Below are 25291 nucleotides of genomic sequence, written 5' to 3'. Positions count from 1 at the left end.
TGTGAGTGACAGCTAGGCAGTATGAATGTGGGTTTTGCTGCATAAAAGCAGGTTCCTGAGGACTGGAGGACAAGACGTCGACCACTGGAACTAAGAAGCCAAAGACATCTGCAATGACTGAACCACTGGTGAAGCCCTGCTGCAGATCCTCACCACTGTTCTCCAACGACTCGAGAACATCTTCGCCTGCAAGAGTCTTCTTCCCTTGAGCTGGTGGGGTTAACCAGTTCGCCAATCGCCTTCCAGGACCTACCTTGGTCGAATCGCCAGTGCCAAGCACTAGGAGACCAGATAGCCAGGAACCTGTCCACCACGACTGCGATTTAAAGGAGCGTACCTTTTTATTCCGTTTTGGCAGCACCGTGGCTGGTTTCATCCCTGGGCAGTGCAGTAACTCAAACCTTCCTCCACGACGAGAGCCTCTCTTCCTCTGCTGGATCTCCCGAACTGCAGGAACTGCCAGGATCTACTGCCACCGCAGGAGCCTTTTCCACTTTCAAGGTACATTGTTCCGCCAGGCCTCCCGTTTCGTTTGGGTATTGCTAAAGGTGTTTTAAATCCTTTACTTACCTTCTGGGCTGGCCACCTTTTCGTCTAACATTATCGTTCTATGTCCTGCAACCGTCTTTTCAATCGTTTAACAAAGACTTGACTGCAGCTACTAGAACATTTTGAACCTACGCACTTTGCCTTGTACCACTGACTCTGGCACAAGCCTCTTGACTCTGGCTAAATCTGTTACAACTGCCTTCTCTAGATTGTTTCTCTTCAAGGAATGTGTTGGTGCACCTAAAACTCTTATAACCATCTTTCCTTCCCCTTTATATGTTGCTGAAGTGCCATTTTGTTCTGTTTTCACCAAAGTACTGTTGATGCTAAAGTGCTGCCTTGCTCAACTTGTTCACAATCCAATTGGGAAGTGTTGCTGGTGTGTTTTAGGAGTCTAAACCTGTGTAACTTGTTCTTTCCTCCCTCTTAAGAAATTGTTAGAGTGCCATTTCTGCTTAGTTAACACTGTGCAGTTTTGCTCAGTTTTCACTCTTGCTCAAACTTGTCTACAATTTAAATAGGGAGTTGTGTATACTTTTCCTGACTGTTTTAACTTACTTTAAATAATAGTGATTTGTGTGTGAACATCAGAGTGAGTAAAATAAATATATATTCTTTTTGATACAAAGCTTTGGTCAGTGTTTCCTTGTTCCATAGTATTGTAGTCCTATTGTGTAAACCCTGAATACTGCTCATGAGATAAACCTGACTGCTTAGCCACAGCTACCAACTAAATCTTTGTGGTACAGACTGATACCAAAGCGGATTTATTGCATATACCTGTAGTCTTAATCTTCTGTAGTGCTCCCTAAGGGAACTTCACAGGATTCTACTTAACACCCTATCAATTCAAGGTTCTTCCCTTCAGCATCGCCTCAGCACCAAGAGTATTTACGAAGGTGCTAGCAATTGCAGCAGCTCACCTGCGCAGGCAGTCCATTCCAGTATATCCTTACCTCGACGACTGGCTAATAACAAGGGATTCCTACGGAACATGCCTGTCAAACACCCAACAGACTAAAGGCCTACTCTTCATTCTGGGATTCTCCATAAACGAGAGCAAGTCGAGCCTAGACACCAGCCAAGTCAAACAGTTTCTGGGGGCCCTAATTCGGACACAAGACTGCCTCATCTTCCCCTCCAATGAGAGGGTCCAAAGCATGCTGTTTCAGATCCCTCAGTATGTAGCTAGTCGAGAAGTGTCGGTACGCAAGGACATGCGACTGTTGGGGCTGATGGCATTTATTTAGTCCCTCACACACGTTTGCGCGTGCCCCCCATGCAAGAGTGGCTCAACAGCCAGTGGTGTCAGGCCAGTGGACAGTGGGACGATCTAGTGATTGTCTCGGCAGCCCTCGTTCTCTCTCTCTGCAGTGGTGGTCAAGGGAAAACCTCTTAAAGAGGAAAACCTTCACCACCCTCGCAGGAGAAACTACTCTCACGACGGATGCATCTCTCACGGGGTGGGGAGTTCACTTCCTTCAGCAGACCTGCACGGCGTTTGGTCCCTAGCAGTAGCCTCCAACCACATAAACCTGTTGGAGCTGTTAGCAGTGTTCAAAGCCCGCAAGGCTTTTCAGAGTTGCAAGAAAGACAGTACTGGTCCTTATGGACAGTACCATGGCCATGTGCTACCTGAACAAGCAAGGGGGCACTCGCTCTCCAGGGCTATCCAAACTGTCACAGAACATTTGGAAGTAGGCTCTCAAACACAAGATGTTCCTACTGTCTCAACATGTTCCAGGGGAACTCAATCTTCTGGCAGATGTGCTCAGCAGAGACTTCCCACTACCCTTAAAGTACAAATGGCAACTACACAAAGACATTGTCTTCAATGTTTTCACAGAATGGGGCTTCCTAGAGATCAACTTGTTCGCAACTCTGGAGAACTCACAATGCCCAGATTACACCTCCAGGTACCCTCAGAACCGATCCAATCGGAACGGTCTCTGGATAACATGGTCAGGGAAATTTGTTTACGCTGCCCCCCCTCACCCCGGACTCCCCTACTCAACAAGATAGTGCACAAAATGCACCAGGAACCAGTCACCATGATATTGGTAGCCCGCCAACCCTGGTTCTCCCATCTGATGGAGATGTCTCTCTCTCTCTCTCCTGTGATGAAACTGCCTTGCCCATACAACATGCTACCTGAGGACAAGAGGGAAACACTTCATCCGTGCCCGCAGTTTCTCAACATGGCGGCCTGTCTCCTGAGGTCATACAGTTCGGGCATCTCCAACTTCTTCAGAGTTGCATGGATATGCTTCGAGAAGCATGAAAGCCTAACGCCAGACATTGCTACTCCAATAAATGGAAATGCTTCGTCATCTGGTGCAATTCTAAGAGCATCAATCCCATTGACTGCTCTCCTACTCATATTGTACTATTCCGGACTCACCTACTAGACTCGGGTCTAGTTTTTAATTCCCTGAAGGTCCACTTAGCTGCATTTTCAGCCTACACCATGTCCCAGCAAAAGGTGTCGTGGTGAAAGATCCCAGTAATTAAAGCTTTCATGGAAGGGTTTAAAAGAATTCACACTATTTATAACCCGACTCCCGGATGGGACCTAAATATGTTATTAACCAGACTTATGGGGTCTCCTTTTGAACCTATACCCAAGGCAAGCCTCAAGGGACTCATTTACAAAACCGCCTTCCTAATGGCAGTCACTTCTATAAGGAGAGTCAGTGAACTACAGGCCCTTTCAATTCTGGACTCTTTTGTCACAATTCAGAGATAAAGTAGTTCTGTGCACTCACCCACAGTTTGCGCCCAAATTCATTGCAAAGTTCCATGTGAACCAGTCTATAGAACTACACACATTCTTCCAGAACCCCACGAACGTGGTGGAAAGAAGCCTTCACACACGATGTGCGCAGGGCAGTCATATACTATCTGGAAAGGACTAAACCACTAAGGAAAACAAACCAGTTTTTTGTTTCAGTGGCAGCTGCTAGAGAGGGGGGACCTTGTCTCTAAATCAGCCATCTCAAGGTGGATTGTCAATTGCATCACACTGTTATGCTCTTGCCAAGGGAGATCTGCCCTTCAAGCCTAGAGCACACCCTACTCGGGGCACTGGGGCTTCCATAGCATTCATTGCAAATGTCCCTCTCAAGTCCATTTGTAAAGCGGCAACCTGGAGTTCTGTACACACCTTTACAAAACACCATTGCCTAGTCACTCACTCTAGGTCTGATTCTCAGGTGGGACAAGCCGTACTAAGACATCTTTTCACTACTGTTCCTTCTCACATCCCACCACCAACTCCGGGTACCGCTCGCTAGTCTATGCACAGCATGTGATTCTAAGCACAAGCATCAGAAGACTTGCATTACTTACCGTAATAGCATTTCTGATGAATGTATCTGCTTGGATTCACATGTGCCCACCCTTCCTCAGTGTTCGGATGGAAGGAACATAGACATCTTAATACTTCTTCTCTCTTTCTGTACTCACGATAGTCATAAGGCTCCCTCACAGCAGACAAAGATACAATCGGAGGGACTTCGACGCGTGAGGGATTTTGGGTATTCTATACGTCACGTTAGGACTAGTGTTACAGGCACGCCCATGTTGACGTCCCCTTTCGATCCTCGAAAGACGAGATGCAATACTCTGCGGTTACCACTAGATGTCGGACTACATGCACAGCATGTGAATTTAACCAGATGCAATCATCAGAAATGCTATTACGGTAAGTAATGCATGTCATATTATGGTGTTACTCTGGAAAATACCTGGTTAAAATGTAGCAGTGTGTTCTGCTGCCATATCTGGCCACTCATGTGTTTGTTATACAAGTGGCCAAGGGCTTTTCTCACCTGTCATAATTGTTGTCAGCAGGAGTCCTCCATTGGCTGCTGTGTATTTTCTTATGTCCTGGAAAACTACAACATTTTGAAAACTCCTCCTCGGATAGGGATTAATTCATGTTCTTTAAGGGCGATGGCAGAATCTTTCTGTGCTGCTGGATGCAGCTCCCAATTCTTATTTCAGGAATATAACGCCGGCTTACAGTTAAGCAATCACAGATCTGAAAGGATGGGTAGTCTACTCAGCCACCAAGGTGCCTCTGCACTCTAAGGGTCAGGAGCTTCATATGGTAAGCTTCCCCAGGGATCTGAGGGATTTTGGCTTTCCCGGCTTCCCATCTCACTCAGGCCTCCAAGCCATCTCCAGGTTCTTAGCTTTCCTGCACTCTCCTGGCAGTCCAGACTGCTTCCGTTCCTTTGGCAGCCTGCTCCTGCACTACCAGCTTTTTATTTTCCTCACTTCCTGAGTCCTGCCCTCGATTGGCTGGGCCTGCCCTTTATTTGTGTGGAGTTTCAGCATTGGCTCTGGCTCCATTCTCCCTCACTTGCTCCAGCTGCTCTGGGTCTGCAAAACTTTAAAGGCTGTGGTATCTGGGGGCGCTGTTGCGCACGAGAGAAAATGGCGGCTCTGGTGGGAGCTCCGGCTAGACCCAGGGCCGCAAAGCCAGAAAAGATAATTTGCAGGCACCGGTTATCCGCGATTTTTGCAGAGAACGGGTAACAATATCTTCAGACTGCCCACATGAAATTTCAGGCTGATAGGTGCGGGGATTCCAGAGATGGAGGCCTGGATGATCCGTGGGCGGCCAGGGAGTCGGCGACCGGTGGGACGTGAGAGGAGCCCCGCCCGTGGCGGCGGGTGCGGCGGCATCGGGCCGCTCCTGCCATCCATCCAGCGGGAGAAAGCCGCGGCTGCCCCGGACATCGTGGACCGCCCGCTGGCCCCCCTGCCGTCGCCTTCGCCTGAGAGGCCCGGACGGGTGACAGTCTGCTCTGAGATCGGACCGCATTTGAGGAGGTAGGCCCTTCCTGCTCCCAGCGTGTAAATCCGCTCACGCATTACAACCAGCAAGCCACCCAGCTATACCCTGCGGGCTCGGGGACTGCAGGACAGGTGGTTAAAAAACTCAGCTTATTAAGAGCTTGGAGCTTCGCATATCGGCGGGCCGTAGGAGGGCTCCCTGCACCGCCTGCGCAGGCCTCGATCCCCAGGAGCTGTTGACCATCTGCGCGCCGAAACTAGTGCTCCATTCGTCCATATATGACAGAACCGGGAGAAACATCTGACCCTTGTAATAAAGCTGCGGCGGGGCACTGATTCCACCGCCGCGGGCACCGGGTTGCCGGTAGCGGCGAGAAGATATAGCGTAGAGCGAATTGTGGTGGAACTAACACGGCCTTCCCATTGAGCGCCTGGATAACCCACATCTCCCATTCCGGAGACGATGCCCAAGAACTTTGGCCCGAAGAAAGGCAGAGGAACCATCGACAAATACACGACCGCAATGCAGAGGGAAACGGAGCCCGAGACGGACCCGGAAACGCCGGTGCATGAGAAGCAGGCACCCCCGGCTACACTCATGGACAAGTTGGATGGGATCACGGCAAGTGTCGCCAACATTAAAACACAACTTGACAAGACAACCACTCGCATGACAGAGGCGGAATCTAGGATATCTGGCACGGAGGACTATTTAGAGGCCCTGAAAACCACGGTATCCACAATGGCTATTGAACTTGGAACGGTGAAGTCCAAATGTGAAGATTTGGAGGCAAGATCCCGGAGAAACAACATCCGCATTATTGGCGTTCCAGAAGGGGCCATGAAAGGATCAATGGAGAAGGCAGTGGAAGACCTCCTCCGCACACTATTGGATGATCCCGGATGGTCACCGATGTTCATAGTCGAGAGGGCGCACAGATCACTGGCCCCGAAACCAAAACCCGGGGCATACCCCAGGCCCATCATAGCGCGCATGATAAACTACAGGGATAGAGACCTGATCCTTAAAACCGCCAGAGAAAAACAGGAGCTCAAATGAGAAGCAAATGTTATCTGCATCTTTCCAGACTTTACTCTGGCGGTCCAACAGGAAAGGAAGCTATTTATAGACCTCAAGAAAATGCTACGCGAACGGCAAGTTTAATACGCAATGCTCTACCCCGCCAGGCTCAAAATCCAGCATCAAAACAAGTCATATTATTTCACATTTCCCGAAGAAGCAGCGAACTTTATAGAAACGCATATTCCTCTAAACATGGGACAGACTAAAGTGTGGGCGATTTGAACAAGACTGAGGCCTAAATATTCTCACCCCGTTCTTGAAGTGAAAAGGAACAGCAACGCCAGAGGCTTCCACCCTGGAGGCCCGCATCTGGGATGCTAAAGTAGAATGTACATGTTTAATCTGCAATGGAAACACCGTCCCAGAAGTCATTAGGATGTGCGAGAACAACGTGCGTAAACCGGACACGATACCTATAAGTAAAGCTCGCTTGGGCTCTGGAGACGCCGCAGCCCCCCCCCCCCCTGTAGCAGGTGCTTGAAATGTTGTTGGGTGGGGAGGGATGGATATCTAATGGCACAGTTGAAGTTTGGGGAACTGTGAGGGTGGGGGGAGGGCCTTACACGGGAGTTACAGGGTTTTGTTATAAAAGAAAAAGCACACAGATGTCAGACATGTCGACATTCCATCTCACAATGGCAGATTATAAGGGACCACATGGCTGTGAACACCCCATTGACAATGGCTAGCTTAGACAAAGGCAACATTAATATGCTTGGCTGGAATGTAAGGGGTCTGGGATCTAAGATTAAGAGGAAGATCCTGGCCTACCTCAATAGGCATGCTGCCAGGGTGGTCTTCCTACAGGAAACGCACTCTGGTCCGCGACAAGGAGGACAACTGATGCCGAACTGGGGCTCACATCAGTATTTCACGACATACTCCAGCCGGGCGAGAGGGGTAGCAATTCTGATTCACAAAACACTGTCCTTTGAATGTATTGATGTTGAGTGTGACCCGGGGGGGAGATAGGTCATGCTTCATGGCAATCTATATGATAAAGAATTTGTCTTTCAAAACTTGTATGATCCGAATATTGACCAACCAGACTTCTGTGCCTCAGCGTTTGAAAAATTGGCAAGATACCCGACAGCCCGGGGTATATGTGGCGGGGACTTTAACACAATATTAGATGTACATCTTGATCGCACATCTACGCAAGTTAGAACACTGACTAAAGCAGCACAAGCAATACACCTACATATGGCTGATCTACAACTAAAAGACGCCTGGAGGACATTGAATCCTAGCAGTAGGGAATACACCTATTACTCCACAGTCCATGACATGCACTCCAGGATAGATTTATGGCTAATAGATGGAGACAGCATGGCATGGGTCACAGACTCCCATATACACCCAAGCGTACTCAGACCACTCACCGATACAGCTGACACTAAGAATCCCTGGTCGGGTCATCTCCAGACCACCTTGGAGATTCAAGCCTGCGGCCTTGAAAGACCTGGTTTATAACAACTCGATGAAACAATATATACAGGACTACTTCGATAACAATGAACACTCTGTCTCGACCCAGTCTATACTATGGCAGGCGTTCAAAGTCTGCATCAGAGGTCACTCAATATCCGTGGAGGGCGGAATCCTCAGACATTAGGAATAGGTTAATTAGACTAGAATCTCAAATATAGTCCCTGCAATCACAGTATGCATCCTCCCTGTCACCCCAGCTCAGCTCTGAATTAAAGACCAACTTAGACGAATACACCGGGACCGCAGAACAAGAGGTGAGATACTTTGATTGACCAGCTGCTGCACGTAGATATGGGGAAGGGGAACGCCCGGGGAAATTATTAGCACGAACAGTACGTGTAGAGAATGGCCCCACAACCATACCCTGCATACAGATGCCTGATGGCACGGTATCCACCGACCAAGACAAACTGAAGGAGACCTTCTATGCTTATTATAAAGACCTATACTCCCCGCAAAGCACTGTAACAGATGCCGAGATTGAGAGCTACCTAGCCCCGATACCCACAACCCTTTTAGCGGATACCACTAGGGAATCACTGGAGGCACCCATCACCGAACCTGAAATACTTGATGCAATAAAAGCTCTCCCCAACGGGAAAGCGCCGGGTTCAGACAGGCTAAGTGCTGAGTTTATAAAGAGTTTAGTAGTGAACTGGTTCCCAGGTTCCACGCTGTATGGATGGAGGCACTGGACGCAGGAGAACGCCCCGAAACCACCAGGGAAGCTATAATTACACTCCTGCTGAAATCAGGGAAGCCCCCTGGGGACTGTGGGTCATACCGACCTCTATCCCTAATAAACACTCATGCCAAGATCCTGGCCAAAATAATAGCAACAAGGCTTACACCACTGATGCCATATATGATACATGAAGATCAGGCTGGGTTTATATTGAGCAGATCTACGGCAACGAATATAAGGAGATGCCACCAAATCATTGCCACGATACCCCCAGAAACCCAAGGAATAGCGGTCTCCTTAGACATGCGGAAAGCATTCAACACTGTCTCATGGCCATTCCTGTTCGGGGTGTTACGAAACTTCATAAAGTGGATACAAATTCTTTACATGCGGCCATACGCTAAGATCAGAATTAATGGGTCTTTCACGGACATACTTGAACTACTGGGGGCACCAGGCAGGGCTGCCCACTCTCCCCGCTACTCTTCGCCCTGGTTATTGAACCCCTTGCGGACATACTCAGATTCCGTTATAGCACATTCGGGATATGGCTTGAAGGTAAACCACATATTATAACGCTTTATGCGGATGATATTTTATTATACCTGAAGAACCCAGACCGCACATTGGGCAAGGTGCTGGCTGCAGTGAAAGAGTTCGGCGAATATTCAGGTCTTCGCCTAAATCCCAATAAGTCAGAGATATTCCCGCTCACAGATGCCACCATGCAGCCCAAAAACCTCCACGGCCTCATATGGAACCCATTACACATTGTTTACCTAGGCGCTGCTGTCGCCAGATCCGCTCAACTGTCCCGAACACTGAACTACAGCTCACTGGCAGATGCACTTTGCACCAAAATAAAGCGCTGGAATGCCCTTCCTATATCAATGATGGGGAGGATAGCATTAATTAAAATGATCATTTTGCCTAAGCTTTTCTATCTGTTCAGTACAGTACCGGTGTGGCCGGGTCGCGCACTATTCTCCAGAATTAATAGTGCATGCATAGTGTTTGTATGGGGAGGCCACTCGAGGCTGAGCTGGAGGGTGCTAACAGATACGTATCCCAGAGGCGGCCTAATGGCTCCCGACGTGGATTGTAGTACCTGGCAGCGCAGGCACAACATGCTGCCGACTGGGCTACATGCCTCCACTCTCTACAAAACTATAATGCAAACACGCCCAAAACCACCCCACGCTGCAAAGGCCGGTTGGGAGCGGGATCTGGACCAGCCGATAGAACAGGATTGGTCCCAGATCTGTACACTGACTAAGCTGATATCATGCAACTCTAGATTCAAATTGATCCACTATAAAATTATCCATAGAACCCACTACAAGCCAGTGAAACCCAAGCGTCTATACCCTGCTCTCTCTGGCAATTGCCCAAGATGTAAATCTGAAAATGCTAACATATACCATATGCTGTGGGACTGTGTAGAACTGAGTCAATACTGGGCCGGGGTTTGTGGAGCGCTAGATAAGATGGCGGACCAACCGGTCGAATGGACACCGCAGTTGTGTATATTAGGTGCGATTGGGGAAAATGAACCCAACTTGGCAAAAACTGCTCAATTTAAGTCTGCTGTTGGCAAAAAGGGTCATATTGATGAGGTGGAAAAACGCTCGGCTGCCAACAGTAGAGGACTGGAACAGTGACATGTGGGCTAACGACACCGAAGAATTGTATATAGACTCAGTAATGACCCCCTCTAAACCTAGGAATATATGGGCACGGTACAAGCAATACCTGGCAGATTTACCTGCCCCTGTTGACGTAAATGTAATGTAAAATCGGCCAATACATGTATTATGTTCACCGAAATTGAATGTTCGCAAATGTAACTGCTTAATCTGTGTGCAAAGTTAAATAAAGTTGTAAAAAAAAAATGCTGTGGTATCTGTCTGAGGGTGGACACCCCACTCTCCTCTCAGCTCTGATCCTGGGGGACACATCCCTTGATGAGGTCCTGCCTTTTAGCGTTATTTGCAATATTCTGCTTCATGTTTCTGGTTCTGTTGCAAGTGTTTGCAGGAATACTCCACCCTTACAGGATCCTGTAAAGCAACATGATAGAGCTTCTCTTCCTGGTTTTGTTTAGTGGACCCTGCGATGTTCTGGTAGTTTGCATGTCGTTTTGATGTCTTTGTCCACACTTTAGGGAGTTGTTTCAGTGGAAGTCTCTTGGGTTAGAGTGGAGGAATACTTATTGGTTCTGGGATCGTCTCCTGAATTACATATCTGATCGGATAGGTATTTGGGCGAGTCTGACTGGCCTCAGTCTGTCTCTGGCATATAGCCAAGGCAAAGGTTTCTCCACATACACTAAAACTATGTTCTCAGGCTCGGGAAGGGTATGGAGGACAGGAGGTGGACTTGCAGCTTACTCCCAGTACTGCTTCTAGGTAGCTCGCAGCTCTGCTAGCAAGACCCTGGTAGGCTGGCTTTCCAGAGTCCCTTTGAGGTTTGTTTTGTGTTCAGGCACCTGGCTCTGTCATGCTTGATAATGTATTTATACGTTTTTGAGTAAGGGGGCATGATGGGCTAGTAAGCGCAATGTACTCGCCCTAGTGCAGTGGTATTCAAAAAATGTTTATGCTGTACCCCCTTGATTAAAAATATTGTTGCTGGGGCCCCCAGATGCCATATCTGCCTATGTTATCTATTAAAGGCAGTCTCCATAGTACCTTTTTTTGACGCATCAAGGCCCCCTTGACTTCATGTCTCCAGAGAGGGACTAGCCCCATAGTTTGAAGAAGGAACATCTTTTCCACCAGAAAGACATTACCCCTTTAAATTTACTGGCGCGCGCAGGCACGACCCCAGGAGTACAGGCTCCCTTAACACTACCTCCCTTACCACTGCAGTCACACCCCAGTCCTATTTTCCGCGTCAACTGGAACTGACCTCTCCACCGGTGCTCCTGGGTGAGGTCTCAAGCCTCGTAATTCCATGCTCTTTCCCCAGTATCTTATCTTTTTCTTATACAGATTTGGGAACACCTGCCACCAAAGCCCTAGTTTGTCCCGGCGTATGTCCTCGACAGGATTTTGCAAGTGTCTGTCGTGTGACGGTTCCTTCCCTACAGCAGATCCCCACGCACTCTGTCTCTAATGCCTTTGTGAGGACCACGGTTGGGACGGAGGCTCCGCGTGCCTCTCCCTCACAGCTAGGTTGCTTAAACACTGACTCGAGCGTTGGATGGAACTGTTCAACAGGCATCCTCAGAACATCAAGGACTACGTCTGGAGGAATGGAGGAAGACCAAGACGGCAGGTGCGTTATTTTCAAAAGTACCCTGCAGAGGTGACTTCTTCTTGGGAAAGCCCTCAGGTGGGAGGTGTCAGTCCGGCCCTCGCACCGGCTTTGGGAGCACAGAGGTGCACGCATTTCATGGCTGAGGGGTCCAAGGGTCCCTACCGTTCCCACAGCCCAGGGGCCTGGAGACTCTACTACCACTGGGACTCATCCAGAGAAGCATTGCCCTGATACCGGGTCCTTACCCAAGGGGGCCGCTTGACCGCACGGCCAGCACCACTGGCCGGGAGGCCAAGGGTGCACAGCTTACCGGGCGTACACCTGAGGTGCAGGGTGGGGCCGAACCGGTGCAGTCAGGCATGCAGGTCGAGCCCGGGAACACGCCGGCTACAGGTCCACGTGCTTAAGGCGCGGACAAAATGGTGTGGTTCGAGACAAAATGGCTGCCACTCCCGATCAGCAAAGTCGGGAAGACTTGCAGGCAGGCATGGAGGCCCACCAGCCCGGCGATCAACAAAGGATACGTTTTGATCCTAGGGCAGACTGGGTGCCACTGACACCCGTCATCTGGCCCACGTCGTACCCCAACGTCTCGGATTCCAGCTACAGTGACCCCATGTACGGACAAGGGCTGGGGAGGCAGCTGGCATATTCGCCCCTGCCCCCTGTGCAGGATTGTGCACAGCCAGCCGGTGAGGACAGGTGTTTTGTCAAATTCATGTCCCTCATGCGGTCCCCACAAATGGGCTCAATTCTCAGGGGCATTATTAAGGACATGTTGCCCCCGGCTTCACCGGCGAAACCCATGACAACACAGTCCATGCTCCCTCCTGTAGCTCCACCTCCGCAGCAGCCCATTCCAGAGGCTCCACCAGCCCCGCTGCAGGTGCAAACAGTCACCACAGATGAGCCTCGAAAGGTGACTGGCGCCACCCTCCGCCCCTGGGGATAGAGGACCAGCAGGACACAAACGAGGAGCAGCAGGACACTTCTTCCTCCTCAAAAGCCTTCCATGACAGGATTGCCGGCCAGTCGGAATACCTGGCCATGCCCCAGCCCCAGAAGGATCTCCCTGAAGCAGGAGTTCTGGTGGAGGTCCTGAGCATTGTGCAGCCTCACCAGGCCTTCCTCAGGTTCCAGGTCATGGGCCTGCATTTCCAGTACAAGGTTCTGCCCTTTGGGTTAAACTCTGCTCTGAGAGCATTCACGGGGCTCATGAATGCAGTGGCGGCTCTCTGCAGGTTGGAGGGGTTGCACGTCTACCCGTACCTCGACGACTGGCTAGTCTGGTTCTTCTGTGGAGCAGGTTCGAGACTCTGCGGACAGGCTCATCTCTACCCTATTCGACCTGGGATTTTTCGATCAACTACCAAAAGTCTCAGCTCACCCTCATACAGGCGCTAGATTTCTGGGCATGTTGTGGAACACACAGAAGTAGAGCGTTTTCCCCATGTGGGACAAGTTGATCTGCATTCTCCCATTTTCACAGCAGGTCAATCACCACAGCCTGGTGGTATCAACACCTTCTCGGCATACTAGCAGCATGTCTCCTGGTGGTCCCATATATCAGGCTCTGCATGAGGAGGTTCCTGTTGCATTTTGCAAATTTTTGGGATCAGGAATCGGGCCATCAGGGTTCCCCAGTCTCTATCCCACAACATCTGGACCATGACCTCCAGATGATGGCAACAGGAGGCGAACATCCTGGTGGGCAGACTGTTCTACCCATAGAGTACACCATTACCATTGATTCCTCACTCCATGGGTGGGGAGCCACCCTGGGAACGCACTTGGTACATGGCCTCTGGACCTCGACCGACCGGCAGAATCACATCAACTGGCTGTAATTTATGGCTATACAGTTGGCCCTCGTGTCCTTTCTACCCACCATCAAGGGCAGGTTAGTGTGCAGCCAGACAGACAACACAACCTGCAAGTTCTATATCAACAAACAGGGGGGCACCAGATCCCTGCAACTGTGCGTGTGTACCCTGGAGATCTGGGAATGGGTGATTACAAATGACACACGGAAGCCAGAAAGTGTGGCTCTCGGCGGTCCACCTTCCGGGAGAGTCCAACCTGGAAGCAGACGGGCTCAGTCACCTGGCCGCTGACAATTACAAGTGGCAGCTGAATGGGAGAGTACTCCAGGAAGTGTTGAGCAGATGGGGCCACCCAACAACAGACCTGTTGGCTACAGTACATAATCGGACATGTCAGCAATGTGTCCTGGGGACGAATGGGTTGCAACTCTCTAGGGGACTCACTCCAGATACCCTGGGATGGGATGTGGGCAAATGCATTCCCACCCACTACACTTGTGCACCCCTCTCTGGGGAGGCTAGACCTAGAGGCCTGGTTCCTGAGAAGCCAACGCTCCAGTGCCTTGCGTTGTCCAGCGACAATCTGGAGATCATTCAGAGTGGCAGGAGTCAGGCCACATGCAAGCAGTACAAAAGTAAATGGACGAGATTCTGCTTTTGGGCAACGGAAAATGGGGTGAGCCCACTGACCTGCATCCTCGACCAAATATCATTCTCTGCCTATCTTGCCAGGTCTGGCGTCCAGGTCGATACCTGCGGAACGTACCTTGCCGCGATCTGTGCATTCAGGAGCTTTGACTCTTATCCTGTCTTTGGCCAATCCGGTAGTAAAGAAACACCGGATGCGGTTGACCAGGCTTTACCCTCTGGTCAAACGTTAGCATCCCTATGGGGACCTAACATGGTGTTATAGCCCACAAACCATTTGAACCCATGGCTACAGCAGACCTCAGGTTGGTTACCCTGAAGATAGTCCTTCTGGTTGGTCTTACATCAGCTCGCAGAGTGAACTAAATCCAGGCGTTACTCGCCTCAGAACCATACACTAGATTTCACAAAGACAAGGTTGTGCTCTGCACGCACCCCAGGTTTCTTCCGAAGGTGGTATCATCCTTCCATATCAATGAGATTATGCTCCCCACATTCTTCCTGGACCCTAAGGAAGATGCAGAGAAAACATTCGACTGTCTCAATGTCAGGAGAGCATTGAAATTCTATCTGGACAGAAAGAAGGGCATCCACAAGTCTGACCCTTTGTCATTTGTAACATTTGGAGGCTCCATGCCTGGGCAGCAAGCCTCCAAGTCATCCGTAGCTCGAAGGTTGACGGTAGCGGTCCAGGAGGCAAGGAGGCATACAAGGTGCAACGCAAGGATCCGCCGCAGGGCAAGCATACGGATGCGGTAAGAGACGAGACGACTGCTGTCGCCTTCCAGCTCCATATTCCCTGGCAGGTGATCAGCAGGGCGGCAGCATGGGCCACGCCTTGGGCCTTTTGTAAACACTACTGTTTGGATACCAGTGCCAAGGTAGATGCGACATTCGAACAAGGAATCCTGCGTGATCTATGTGCCTAGAGGGTCAGGCGCTCCTCCCCAGGGCGTTGTCATTTGTAATCGTCCATACAGGATGGAGGAAAGGGGATGGGACGTAGGTGTAATTAAGTGTTACCCACCAGAGTGACTAACTTACTCCTAGTCCATAGTCCCCTCTCCTCCATACATCCCACCATCCATCCCCCTATAATAAGACCAGTGAGGTTTCTAGAGCATAGTACAGCCGATGCGTCAAAAGGGGACTGAGGTGTGGCACTGGTGGGCGTGGATAAAGGAACCTGCGCTCCTGGGGCCGTGCGGTCAGGTGTCTTGACCCACGTTTCAACTATTATGCTACAACATTTGGTGCTGTGGGCTTAGAAAATCCAAGATGGCTGAAAAGCCCACATTTGCGCCAGAATCCAGGAAGCCGCGCAGTTTTTGCGCACACCAAAATGGTCGCCTGACCTGCCACCCACCAGAGCGAGCGTGATCGGCCAGAAGTGCCATGAGTGAAATGTGGTGCCAAAGGAAAAACAGCAGTGCCTGTTAGTTCAAAAAAGCGCTTTGAAATCACATTTGTTTCTCTAAATGCAAGCTCAAAATGCCTATTTCAAACATTGCAAGATATTCAAAAATCTTACTGAACACCAGCAGACGTCTGGTAGAATGAAGTCTTGTGTGCATACCAAATCTGGAAAGATGAAGAGCCTAAAATGTTCATAACAAAACTGGCTGAGCTGTGGATGTCAGTATCTTAAGTGAAATTGGACTTAAAGCTACTAAAATCGAAATGTTTAAAATAAATTAGTGATTTACTTTGGAGTGTCACATAGGTTGCAACTGTTTAAATGTCATAGTTTTGAACTTAGAATCAGCGTTCTAGCTGCATGTGTCAAAATTGTAAGTTTGATTTGAATGAAGAAAAACTGGAACAAAAGTGACATTTGGCTGAAGCCTGGCTTAAAGAGATTGAATTCACACTCATCTGGGCCAGAGCATAATTTTAAAAAGATGGATAATTCATAGTACGGAAGTGTCAAAATTATGTAAATAATATCATTATTCCTGTGATTTTTCTGTGCAAATTTTAAGAGGTGTTAGGACTCTGTGGTATGTTCTGGGGAGTAGTAGCGGAAATAGGGTATTACTCCAAATGTATGTATGTTAAAAATCTGACACTTCATCATCTGATGCCCATATTCCTTGCGTACATTTGTGTAAATTCTGGAAAGGTTTAGAGGTTTTGTTCTGGATGAAAAGGGCAGAATTCTGTCAGAAGTGAACACAGCATCTTACAAAGACAGGGATCGGATGGTTTGGCGCTACAGAAAATATGTTAACTGGCCATATAATAGAAAGATTGTACGCATTTGGATCAAAAATAGATTTTTGTGCAAAGTGACAAGGGGCGTTTCTTCAATAGATTGTAAAATGTAGCAACACTCTGACTCACAACTCTGTTCTCCAATGAGAGCACAGAAAATCCTTTAGCCTATCAGGATCTTCAGAGGGTTGGGCATAGAAAGTCAGCCTTCCCACCCACTTTCAAAAGACATAAAAAGAGCCACCGAGACCCAGGTAGAGACATTCACTTTCCACTTCAAACTGATTTCTTGCGAAGCGCTTTGCCAGACTCCAGAACCAGAACTTAGAATCCAGACTTCAGAACTTGTAGCAGAGAGGCCTAGTCCACAAGCTGAATCCTTCAGAGGCCTCAGAATCCATCAACATAACCAAACTATTCAACAGCCGGGCTGTGCTGTTAGCTTCTGGCTAGAACATTTGCTGGAACCAGAGACCCAGACCAGACCGCTGTGCAGGGCCAGAACTTTTGCCAAAACCAGAGACCCAGACCAGATCGCTGTGAGCAGAACCGGTTCCAGAGACCGTCCTTGGCGAGTGAAGCCCAAACATGACCAGATCTTGACTGCCTATTTCAAATTTATAGTGCGAGTACCCACAGAACTGTGCATAGTCATCTCTTAGTTTAAAATAATCTAATTCAAACCATATCCACCTATTTAAAACTGCATCATAGAAATCGTGTCCATTCTGTGATTTCAAACCTGTGAAAGTGTCATTTGTCATTCTGAGCTTTACTTTATTTTTGAGAATCTACCTCCACTATATTGTCCGTATCTTTCTGCTCCTTATAGTTTTTCCGTAATCCACCTGTTAAAATCACTCTTTTTTGCTTGCAACTGCTGAAATCCGTTTTCAACCTGATAATCCCTCATGAATCACTGATAGTGTTGACCTGAACCAATCTTAAGTAGCTATCACCTACCCCGAATCTCCTATAGGGAATTAAAATCATTTTTAGCATATTTTCACTTCTTTGCAAATCACATTTAACTATTCTTGACCATGTTTTAAAATCATCCCTGTTGCTCTAAGCTTGCTAGGGGGGGGAACTGAATTGGTATTAAATTTGATTGTATTCCTGAAAATTCTGTGCTCTCCTTCCATCTCCTCATATTGCATAGGGGGGAGTGAATTGTCAAAAGAAAAAGTGATCATATTATCTCTTGTGGAAACCATCTTAGTTATTGCTGTGCTGCATTCTTTTCCAGCATTGCATTTCCTTGAAACTATAAAAGCATTCTCAGCTACCTTATCCTCTCTATACCAACTCCTGAGTAATTAAAGTGTGCTAGTGTAATATTATCCATTGTTTATCACTGTCATATTCATAAGTGTGCTATTAAATATTAATTTATTTATAAAAGTGTGATATATATCTTGTTTAATTTTTCAATAAATCTTTTAATTTGCAAAACAAACCTACTTCTTGGCTCAGTGAGGTCAGGGGGATTCCAAGAGAGGGGCGTTAAACAAGGGTTTATCATCCAGATTTATGAACTAGTCATAAAAATATATAAATAAGGGCTTTCATTGGGCATCCCAGACTAGGCACTGACTTAGTTGGAGTACTGAATTGAAGTCACTTAACAGTGCCCCCGCACGTCCCTAAATTTAAAGGGGAAATGTCTTTTTCTGGTGGAAGAGGTTCCGCTCCCGTCACTCGCGCGGGACGCCCATACAGGATGGAGGAAAGGGAACTATGGATTAGGAGTACGTTAGTCACCGAGTTTTTTTTATTTTTTATTGTGCTTTGAAAGACATTCTCCATTCCAGGGGTACAGTTTTCCTTTGGAGTCTATAGGAAAATGGACCTGGACATCAGTACAAGAGTCACTTGGTAAGTAGCTTGTAATTTCTGGATCAGCCTTGGGTAGAGTAATAAATTAGAATATACTAGGGGAGTGTAAAGACTGGAGGGGGCGGTCTGTACTCCTGCTCTCTATAGGGCAGAGGAGAGGCACAGAGGACCCCAGTCAAGATTCTTTATTTGGTAGCTATGGTCGAACAATCGAGGCCTAGCTTCTCAGGAGGTGATGCGGGCTGGTTCTTAAGTACAGTGTAGTCACCAAGCACCCACAAAGGAATGTCCACACACTGTATTAGTGAAAACAGTCTTTATAAAAAAATAAGGTTCACGTTATATACACAATCACACACTTTGTGCTCCGAAAATTCTAAAATGGTAAATATATACAGTTCTAGGTGGTACCACGATTACTCTGATTCCATTAAAATGCATCAACTGTACTCAGTTCAAATAGCATACAAATCAACATGACAAAACAAGATCAACCATAGACTTAGGAGGAAGACAAGTTGGTTAGACAATTGGCAGAATACTGGCCCTGATACCTAGACACAGTTCTGTATGAGGAAGACCCCCCCACCCGCCACCTGGGCAACCTGTAAAGGAAGATGCACTACAAGTCCAGTCCATATATTGTCTATTAGAGTCTTATCTCCTTCTATAAAGGTTCTACTGCCCCAAAGTACCTGGTTTAGTAGAGTTCTTTCGTGAGTCGTCGACGGGCCCTTCTTGAGCGCACTTCCTTCAAGGCAGGAGCCGCGAGTCATCTAGATTCGGTTAAGAAAGATGTGAACGGTGGTTGTTGAGGGAGCAGGTTTTGATATTCGCGGTGCTTGCTGATGAAAGCGCTTTGAATGTCCTGTGAAGAAGAGACGTGCGGTGCAGCTCGATGATGAGTGTTCGTTGCCGCAAAGAGTAAATGAAGAACTTTGGCCCAGCAAGGGCGTTGAGTCGTCAGCGTTTGGGGTCAGCGAACGGGACATGACCACGGCTGGCTTCAGTAGCTTCAGTAGCTTTGTTGGCGTCTCTGAGGTCTTCAGGTTGCAGGAAACCCACTGGTGGATTCTCCTCAGTCGTCGGTGGCCTTGACATTCTCTGGCAGGACGAAAACGGTCGACGAAGGTGATCAAGGGAGTCCTTGGATCAAATGTTCTTAGGCAAAGGCAGTGCTGCGGTCTGCGACGGCAGTCGGCGACGGTGGACGGCTGCCCGGTGCTTCTCTTCGTTCTCCTCGGCTGTCCCCTTCTCTGGTCGCCAGCCTTTCGTAGGTCTGTCTACCAGGAAGCTTTGGCAAAGATCAGCTGGTGCACGATGGTCCTGTGTAGCTCGGGAAGAGGTCTACTAGACAGGTCATCTCTTGGATCAGTTTCTTGAAGGCACAGCAGCTTTCAGATTAGCGAAGGACAGCAACAGCAGTTATTCTTCCAGTGGGCTTCAAAGATAAGCATCAGTTTCAACTTCAGCTTCTGGATGATTTCTATCAGTGAGAGGCCCCCAGATATACTGTTGATCTCCCATTCACTCTGCTGGGGTCACACTCAGACAACCAATCACTCAGAAGAGCATGCAGGCAGTCCGACAGCCAATCGGGCGCACGGTGCATTCAGGCCATTCTTCTCCATCCAGACACTCGCAACACAGAATGTGGATTCCGACAAGCACTCTGCCATTCAGCACTACACACTGCATTCATACCAGTTTCGGGCAAGGCTGTCTCATTGTGTCAAACACCAGATACTAGACACCCAAAACACGGAATGCATATTCGTCATACACCCCATTCACCCAGGTCCCATCCCACGGGCGTACCCACAACATACAGTAATTGGGAAGGCCCCAGCCAGTCTGTCCTGGACTTCCCCACAACACCATATATGGAACTTCCACCCAACAGCCAGTCAGGGGGAAGGGACAGACTCCGGGCTTCCCGGGACTTCGGGAAAAATAAGGTAACCGGCAATAGAAAGCAAGAGGCCACAGGGGCCATCTTGTTTCTTATCAGGATTCCACTGATTCCAATGACAGGGCCTGGGCATCCCAAAATGGTGGATGCTTAGGGCACCCGTCAATTCAGCACGGCGCTGCCACCAGCCCGTACCCTGCTCTGCGGGCCACACACAGGTACCCAAAAACATACATTAGATCCACAGGGGTTGTACTCCCACCCATGGGTGCCATACGGGTATCCCAAGGGTCTGTTCACCAAACCAAAAAGAGGAAGAGCTGCACCACCAGGAGTCCCACAGGACCTCCTGTGCGGAAAACAAGACAGAACATACATGATAAGGCAATAAAGGACAAGGATTCAGACGCCCTGTCCCTCTGATGCATTTCCAGCATCACAGGGAGGTAATGTGGTCTATTGCCTAACCTGCTGACTTTGGAGCCCGTAAGTCTGTTTCAAATTCAGCTTTGATCCTTGAGAAAATAAACCATGTGATCCTGGGTAAATGACTTTACCTCTCCATCCTTCAATGCAGAAATTATAAATGTCGTTATTTAAGAAGAAACGTCTGTATAGTGTGGAATCTGGTACTGTCCCAATAACGTTACCAAGCACTCTACCCCTCACATCCCATTTTGTGTAATCTGCTTACATCTGGAACCCATGTACAACACTTCATATTGGAGATGCTTCTGTTACAATTGATGATCTCTGCAAAGCAATACTCTATGGCTTCTTGTACCTACGTCGACTATAGATCAAATGATTTCAAAATAAGAATTCTGGTACTTTAGTTATACAAATGGAGAAAAATGTTCCTGAAATGTGAAGATGAATGTAAGAAGCTGGTGAGTAGGTTATCTAGGCACAGCCTTTCATAAGCTTCCCCCAAACTTATTAAATTGTATATTTTCGAGCTGGTGACAAGTAAAGTTTGTTTGTGAATTAGTGGAAAAGCATTGGAATGACAAAGTGTTTTGCAGGTTTCTAAATGAGTCAGTCATGGGATTGCAACGATAACATTACCATTATGACAGTGCCCTGCCATAACCACTGCTGCTCTCTTGTCACAAACTCAGATTACCCATCTAACTTTCTGGCATCACAGTGCCACTGCATGCTTACACAACTTCTACTTGCCTTTCCCCTAGGCAGGTTCTGCTGCGCTAAAATGTTGACCGTTTTATTTTAGAATATGGATTGGTCAAAATAATTCCATATTTTGCCCAACCATTGATGTCTTACATGCTGAGTTAGTATGCCCCACTCATGACTGACTGCCTCATCACTATGTTCCTTTTAGCAGCAACACGACATTGTGCATTGCCACATTTTAGTTCTGTGTGCAAAGTATATTCTTTTCTTCACAAGTCATACCTGTGTTTTAATAATTAACACATGGGGCTGGAGTCACAAAATATACAAAGGGGAAAACGAGAAGGTGCCAATGACCATCTCAGATTTCGACCTGCTGCTTCATACAAATCTGGAGGTGTCTGGATCATCTAAGGCTGTCGTATAGTTTGGACTTTGAAGATCAGATTTAGAAAAAAGTGTACCTGCTAACATTGTGAGGAATTGTCACAGAAAATCCCAAGATATTGCAGATGGTTATTTTACAATTCCCACGGGACAGTTTTGGCGTATTGTACGACACTTATTTGGAGTGTCTCATGTTTCACACTATTTAATGTTTCAATCTGTTTCTTTACTTTGTCTTGTTTGCAGGTGCAGTATTTGTTCAGAGTGTTTTGCAGGTTGCGACCTGGCATACCAATACTTGCTCTACATGGCAAACAGCAGCAAATGAAGAGAATGGAAGTCTATAATGATTTCATTCGGAAGAAATCAGCAGTGCTTTTTGCTACTGATATTGCAGCAAGAGGCCTTGGTAGGTATTGTGTAACCAATGACTCAAATGAGGTTCAGCCTAACTGGGATTACATTCATACATAACACTTGTAGGGGGAGAATACAATACGCACACACGTGAAATATTGTTTATGTACCATAGATTGTACCATGAGTATGGCATAAGTTGCCTTTGGAATGCTAGTGCACAAATAAAGGATTGTTGGCTTTCCCTCACATGAGAGGCAGTAGGGAGAGCAACTCTGATCCTGGAACATTTAACCTCTGGTGGTTTCTCCGAGATCATGACAGAGAGCACCCATCATTTGGTAGACAATAGGAAGAGACATCAAAAAGTGCGCTTTGGATAGTGGGAGACAACTGCCCTTGGTGGGCTGTCATCGAGGGTCCAAGGAGAGAAGAAAGTATGCCGTGGTGCGGCCATTATGGTCCAGAGCACTTAAAGACAGGTGCACCATGAAGGGCTCCTGTCCTGAGCCTAAGGTGGAGACAGGCTTCAGGACTGAGCCAGTGGTGACCTAGAAATGTTGGCAACCAAGCAAAAAAGGAGGTGCTTCTGCAGGAGGGTTCACCTCCATGAGGCGTACCAGGGACACAGTGCTGTATTGCGGTGATGGGAGGGACAGCCATGATAAAGAAAGGCAGCAGCGCATTGAGGTGTCAGCCCCCAAGTAGGAAGTGACCTGAGCAGGTCCTGAAAGATCCATCAGGTGCGCATAAGACTGGCTCCCACTGCATTGACATCTGCCTGGGGGAGAGGAGAACGCTAAGAATGAAGTGAGTGCCAATGTCTAGAGCAACACAAGCTCTGTTCATGGAGCAGTATCAATGGACAGGCTACCCCAGAAGGGAGATTCGGCAGCGGTGCAGGTCCACTTGATCAAAGTGCATAATAGGTGTGCAATGATTATGTGAGTGGGCCCTTCTCCAACCGGGGTATCCGCACCTGGTGTCTGACTGAGAATGGCACAGCTGACCACCTTGCTAACACAGTGGACTGAGCTATTCATGGTCAGTGTTCACATATATCACCTGGGTGAAGTTAGTTTCTCTTACATGATTTGCAATTGAGGTGTTAATAATAGGGTGGCAGCCTGATTGGAACTGTCTGGAAAAAATGCAGGTTTGCGAGACTGGAGTGTGAAATAAGGCCAGTGGCCATGATTCCACCCCATCCCTAGCTCGTCTGCTCCCTTCGAGCCATCAGGCTGGGATAGGGGCTGGGGTGGATGGCATGGTCCAGTCTTCTCGCCGTTGGCAGCAATAGGAGGGCATGCTCGTAGCCATGGGAAGAGAAAGGGGCTACATTATTTAGCCGAGTCCACTTCCAGCGCTCTGAGCACAGTTAAAAAAGGAGGCCTGATGGGGGTGTGGCTGAGAACCAGTGCAATGGTTATGGTTATGTCTCTGATGTTCAACAGTTAACAATGCGATCAGCGACCTTGTGTGTTAATGTCAATAGCATTCACCTGGTGGAAAAATATCAACCGGTTAGGTCTACCTTTTTAGGCATGAATTGGGCTGTAGTCTTCTACTGTCGCTTATATATCTTGCAAGTTATTTAACCCATGATTTTCTTTCAACTTGTCTAGGACAGGCAGGCATTTTAGTAGAGGTAACACCCTGGCCTGGGAGTATGTGCAAAGCTACTGATCAAGAAAAATCACTTTAAGATGCAATTGTCCAGTCAAAATCAAATATTTCTGACTTGTTTGCTGATGGCACTAAAATGTCATCTTGCCCATCATCCTCTTGTGCTTTTATAGTTGAACTAATGCAGTGATTTTGTGAGCCTGTGTAGATGAGGTATTTTGTGCTATCAACTGGAGTTTTATATTGAATACTTTGGGTAGCAGTTTGTGTTGGAGTTTGGCTAGGGAGTGGAGGTGAGGGGAGGGTTGCCATGGAGGTTAGCCAAGTGGGGTAAAGCAGTCTTAACTGTATGAGTTTGGTGTTGTATTCGGCATGGTGGTTAGGTGGTCTCCCTAAATTGCGTTTCCTAGCCACCTGCACCTTTTGGTACTAAACATTAGGCAAAGCCTTGTTTAAGTAGCTTTGTTTTGTGGAGTCTTATGTAGATTAGGTTATTTGGTGGTTCTCTCATGTATGCATTAAAAGTGTTACTGATCTCGGATTCCTGGCCTGCAACAGACTTTTGTGCATTGTTCTGCTTTAACCTTTTCTGGCAGATTGAAGGCCAGTTAGACAACCGAAAGTTAACATCTGTACTTGTTGTTGGACCGACTGTTGCAAATACCAATGATAATAGAATTAAAAATTGTTAACTTCCCCATGAGACCTGAATAATCAATTGGTGAAAAGGTACTGCAAACTTCATTTTGCAAAATGGACTCCTCATTTATAGTTATTCATTTTATATCACAAATGTACTTTGTGAACTTGCTTCTGCTCGTTCAGGTAGCAGGACTGAACCTTTGAAGCAGCAGAGGGATGAACCACGCTTGCTCAGATTTTTGGGAGAAATGTCACTCGATGCTGTAAGAGGTAAACAGCCTGAACTGATAATTATCAAAAACTACACTAATGGCTTACATTTAAATGATACACCTCATTACAGGCTGATGTGTCTAATTCTGTTACGAGTTGGCCTTCAATTCCGGACTTCACGTTGCTGCTGCTACTGGTTTTTGCTTTGGATGTTGCTTCTTTTCTTAGCATGATTTAATCCGAAGACACTTTACCTTTGCAATTGATTTCTGTGCTTGGTTTTCTTGCTTCCCTTTCCTTGTGTTGGGGACGAAAAAATGCCTTGTAAATTGAATTTTCACTTGTTTATTTTTGGTTTTGGCGTGAGTAAAGCGCCATCATGTTTGCCATGTTTCTATATAGAAGAGAACGAAGTAGATGGGGTGCTGGGAACCAGAATATTTGGTTGGCATGGCAACTGGAAGTGTTTCTGGTGGCTTGAAACAGAAACAGCACAACTGGTTGGCTTAAATTAATGTGCAGGGTTTTTGCATTCATTGGCCCAATCGTGAATTACCTTTGAAATCGTATGCTTTCATGTTGTTTTGGTGCACAGCGATTCTTCCTTTTGTTCTGCTCAA

The 25291-nt window shown here is 47.6% G+C and overlaps 1 protein-coding gene across 1 annotated transcript in view; it reads left to right on the top strand.

Annotated features, from left to right (window-relative positions):
- Positions 1-25291, top strand: part of DDX10 (DEAD-box helicase 10) — a 1554249-nt gene that overhangs the window by 185264 nt on the left and 1343694 nt on the right. The window contains exon 8 of the mRNA XM_069640199.1: positions 22080-22242. Within this exon, the coding sequence (XP_069496300.1) occupies positions 22080-22242 (163 nt within the window). The remainder of the gene's footprint in view (positions 1-22079; positions 22243-25291) is intronic.

Source organism: Ambystoma mexicanum, chromosome 7q (assembly GCF_040938575.1).
Source record: "Ambystoma mexicanum isolate Mex_15411 chromosome 7q, UKY_AmexF1_1, whole genome shotgun sequence".
In the NCBI taxonomy this organism is placed as follows: domain Eukaryota; kingdom Metazoa; phylum Chordata; class Amphibia; order Caudata; family Ambystomatidae; genus Ambystoma; species Ambystoma mexicanum.
Note: the sequence above shows the minus strand (reverse complement) of the source record. Positions and strands in the feature narration are given on the sequence as shown.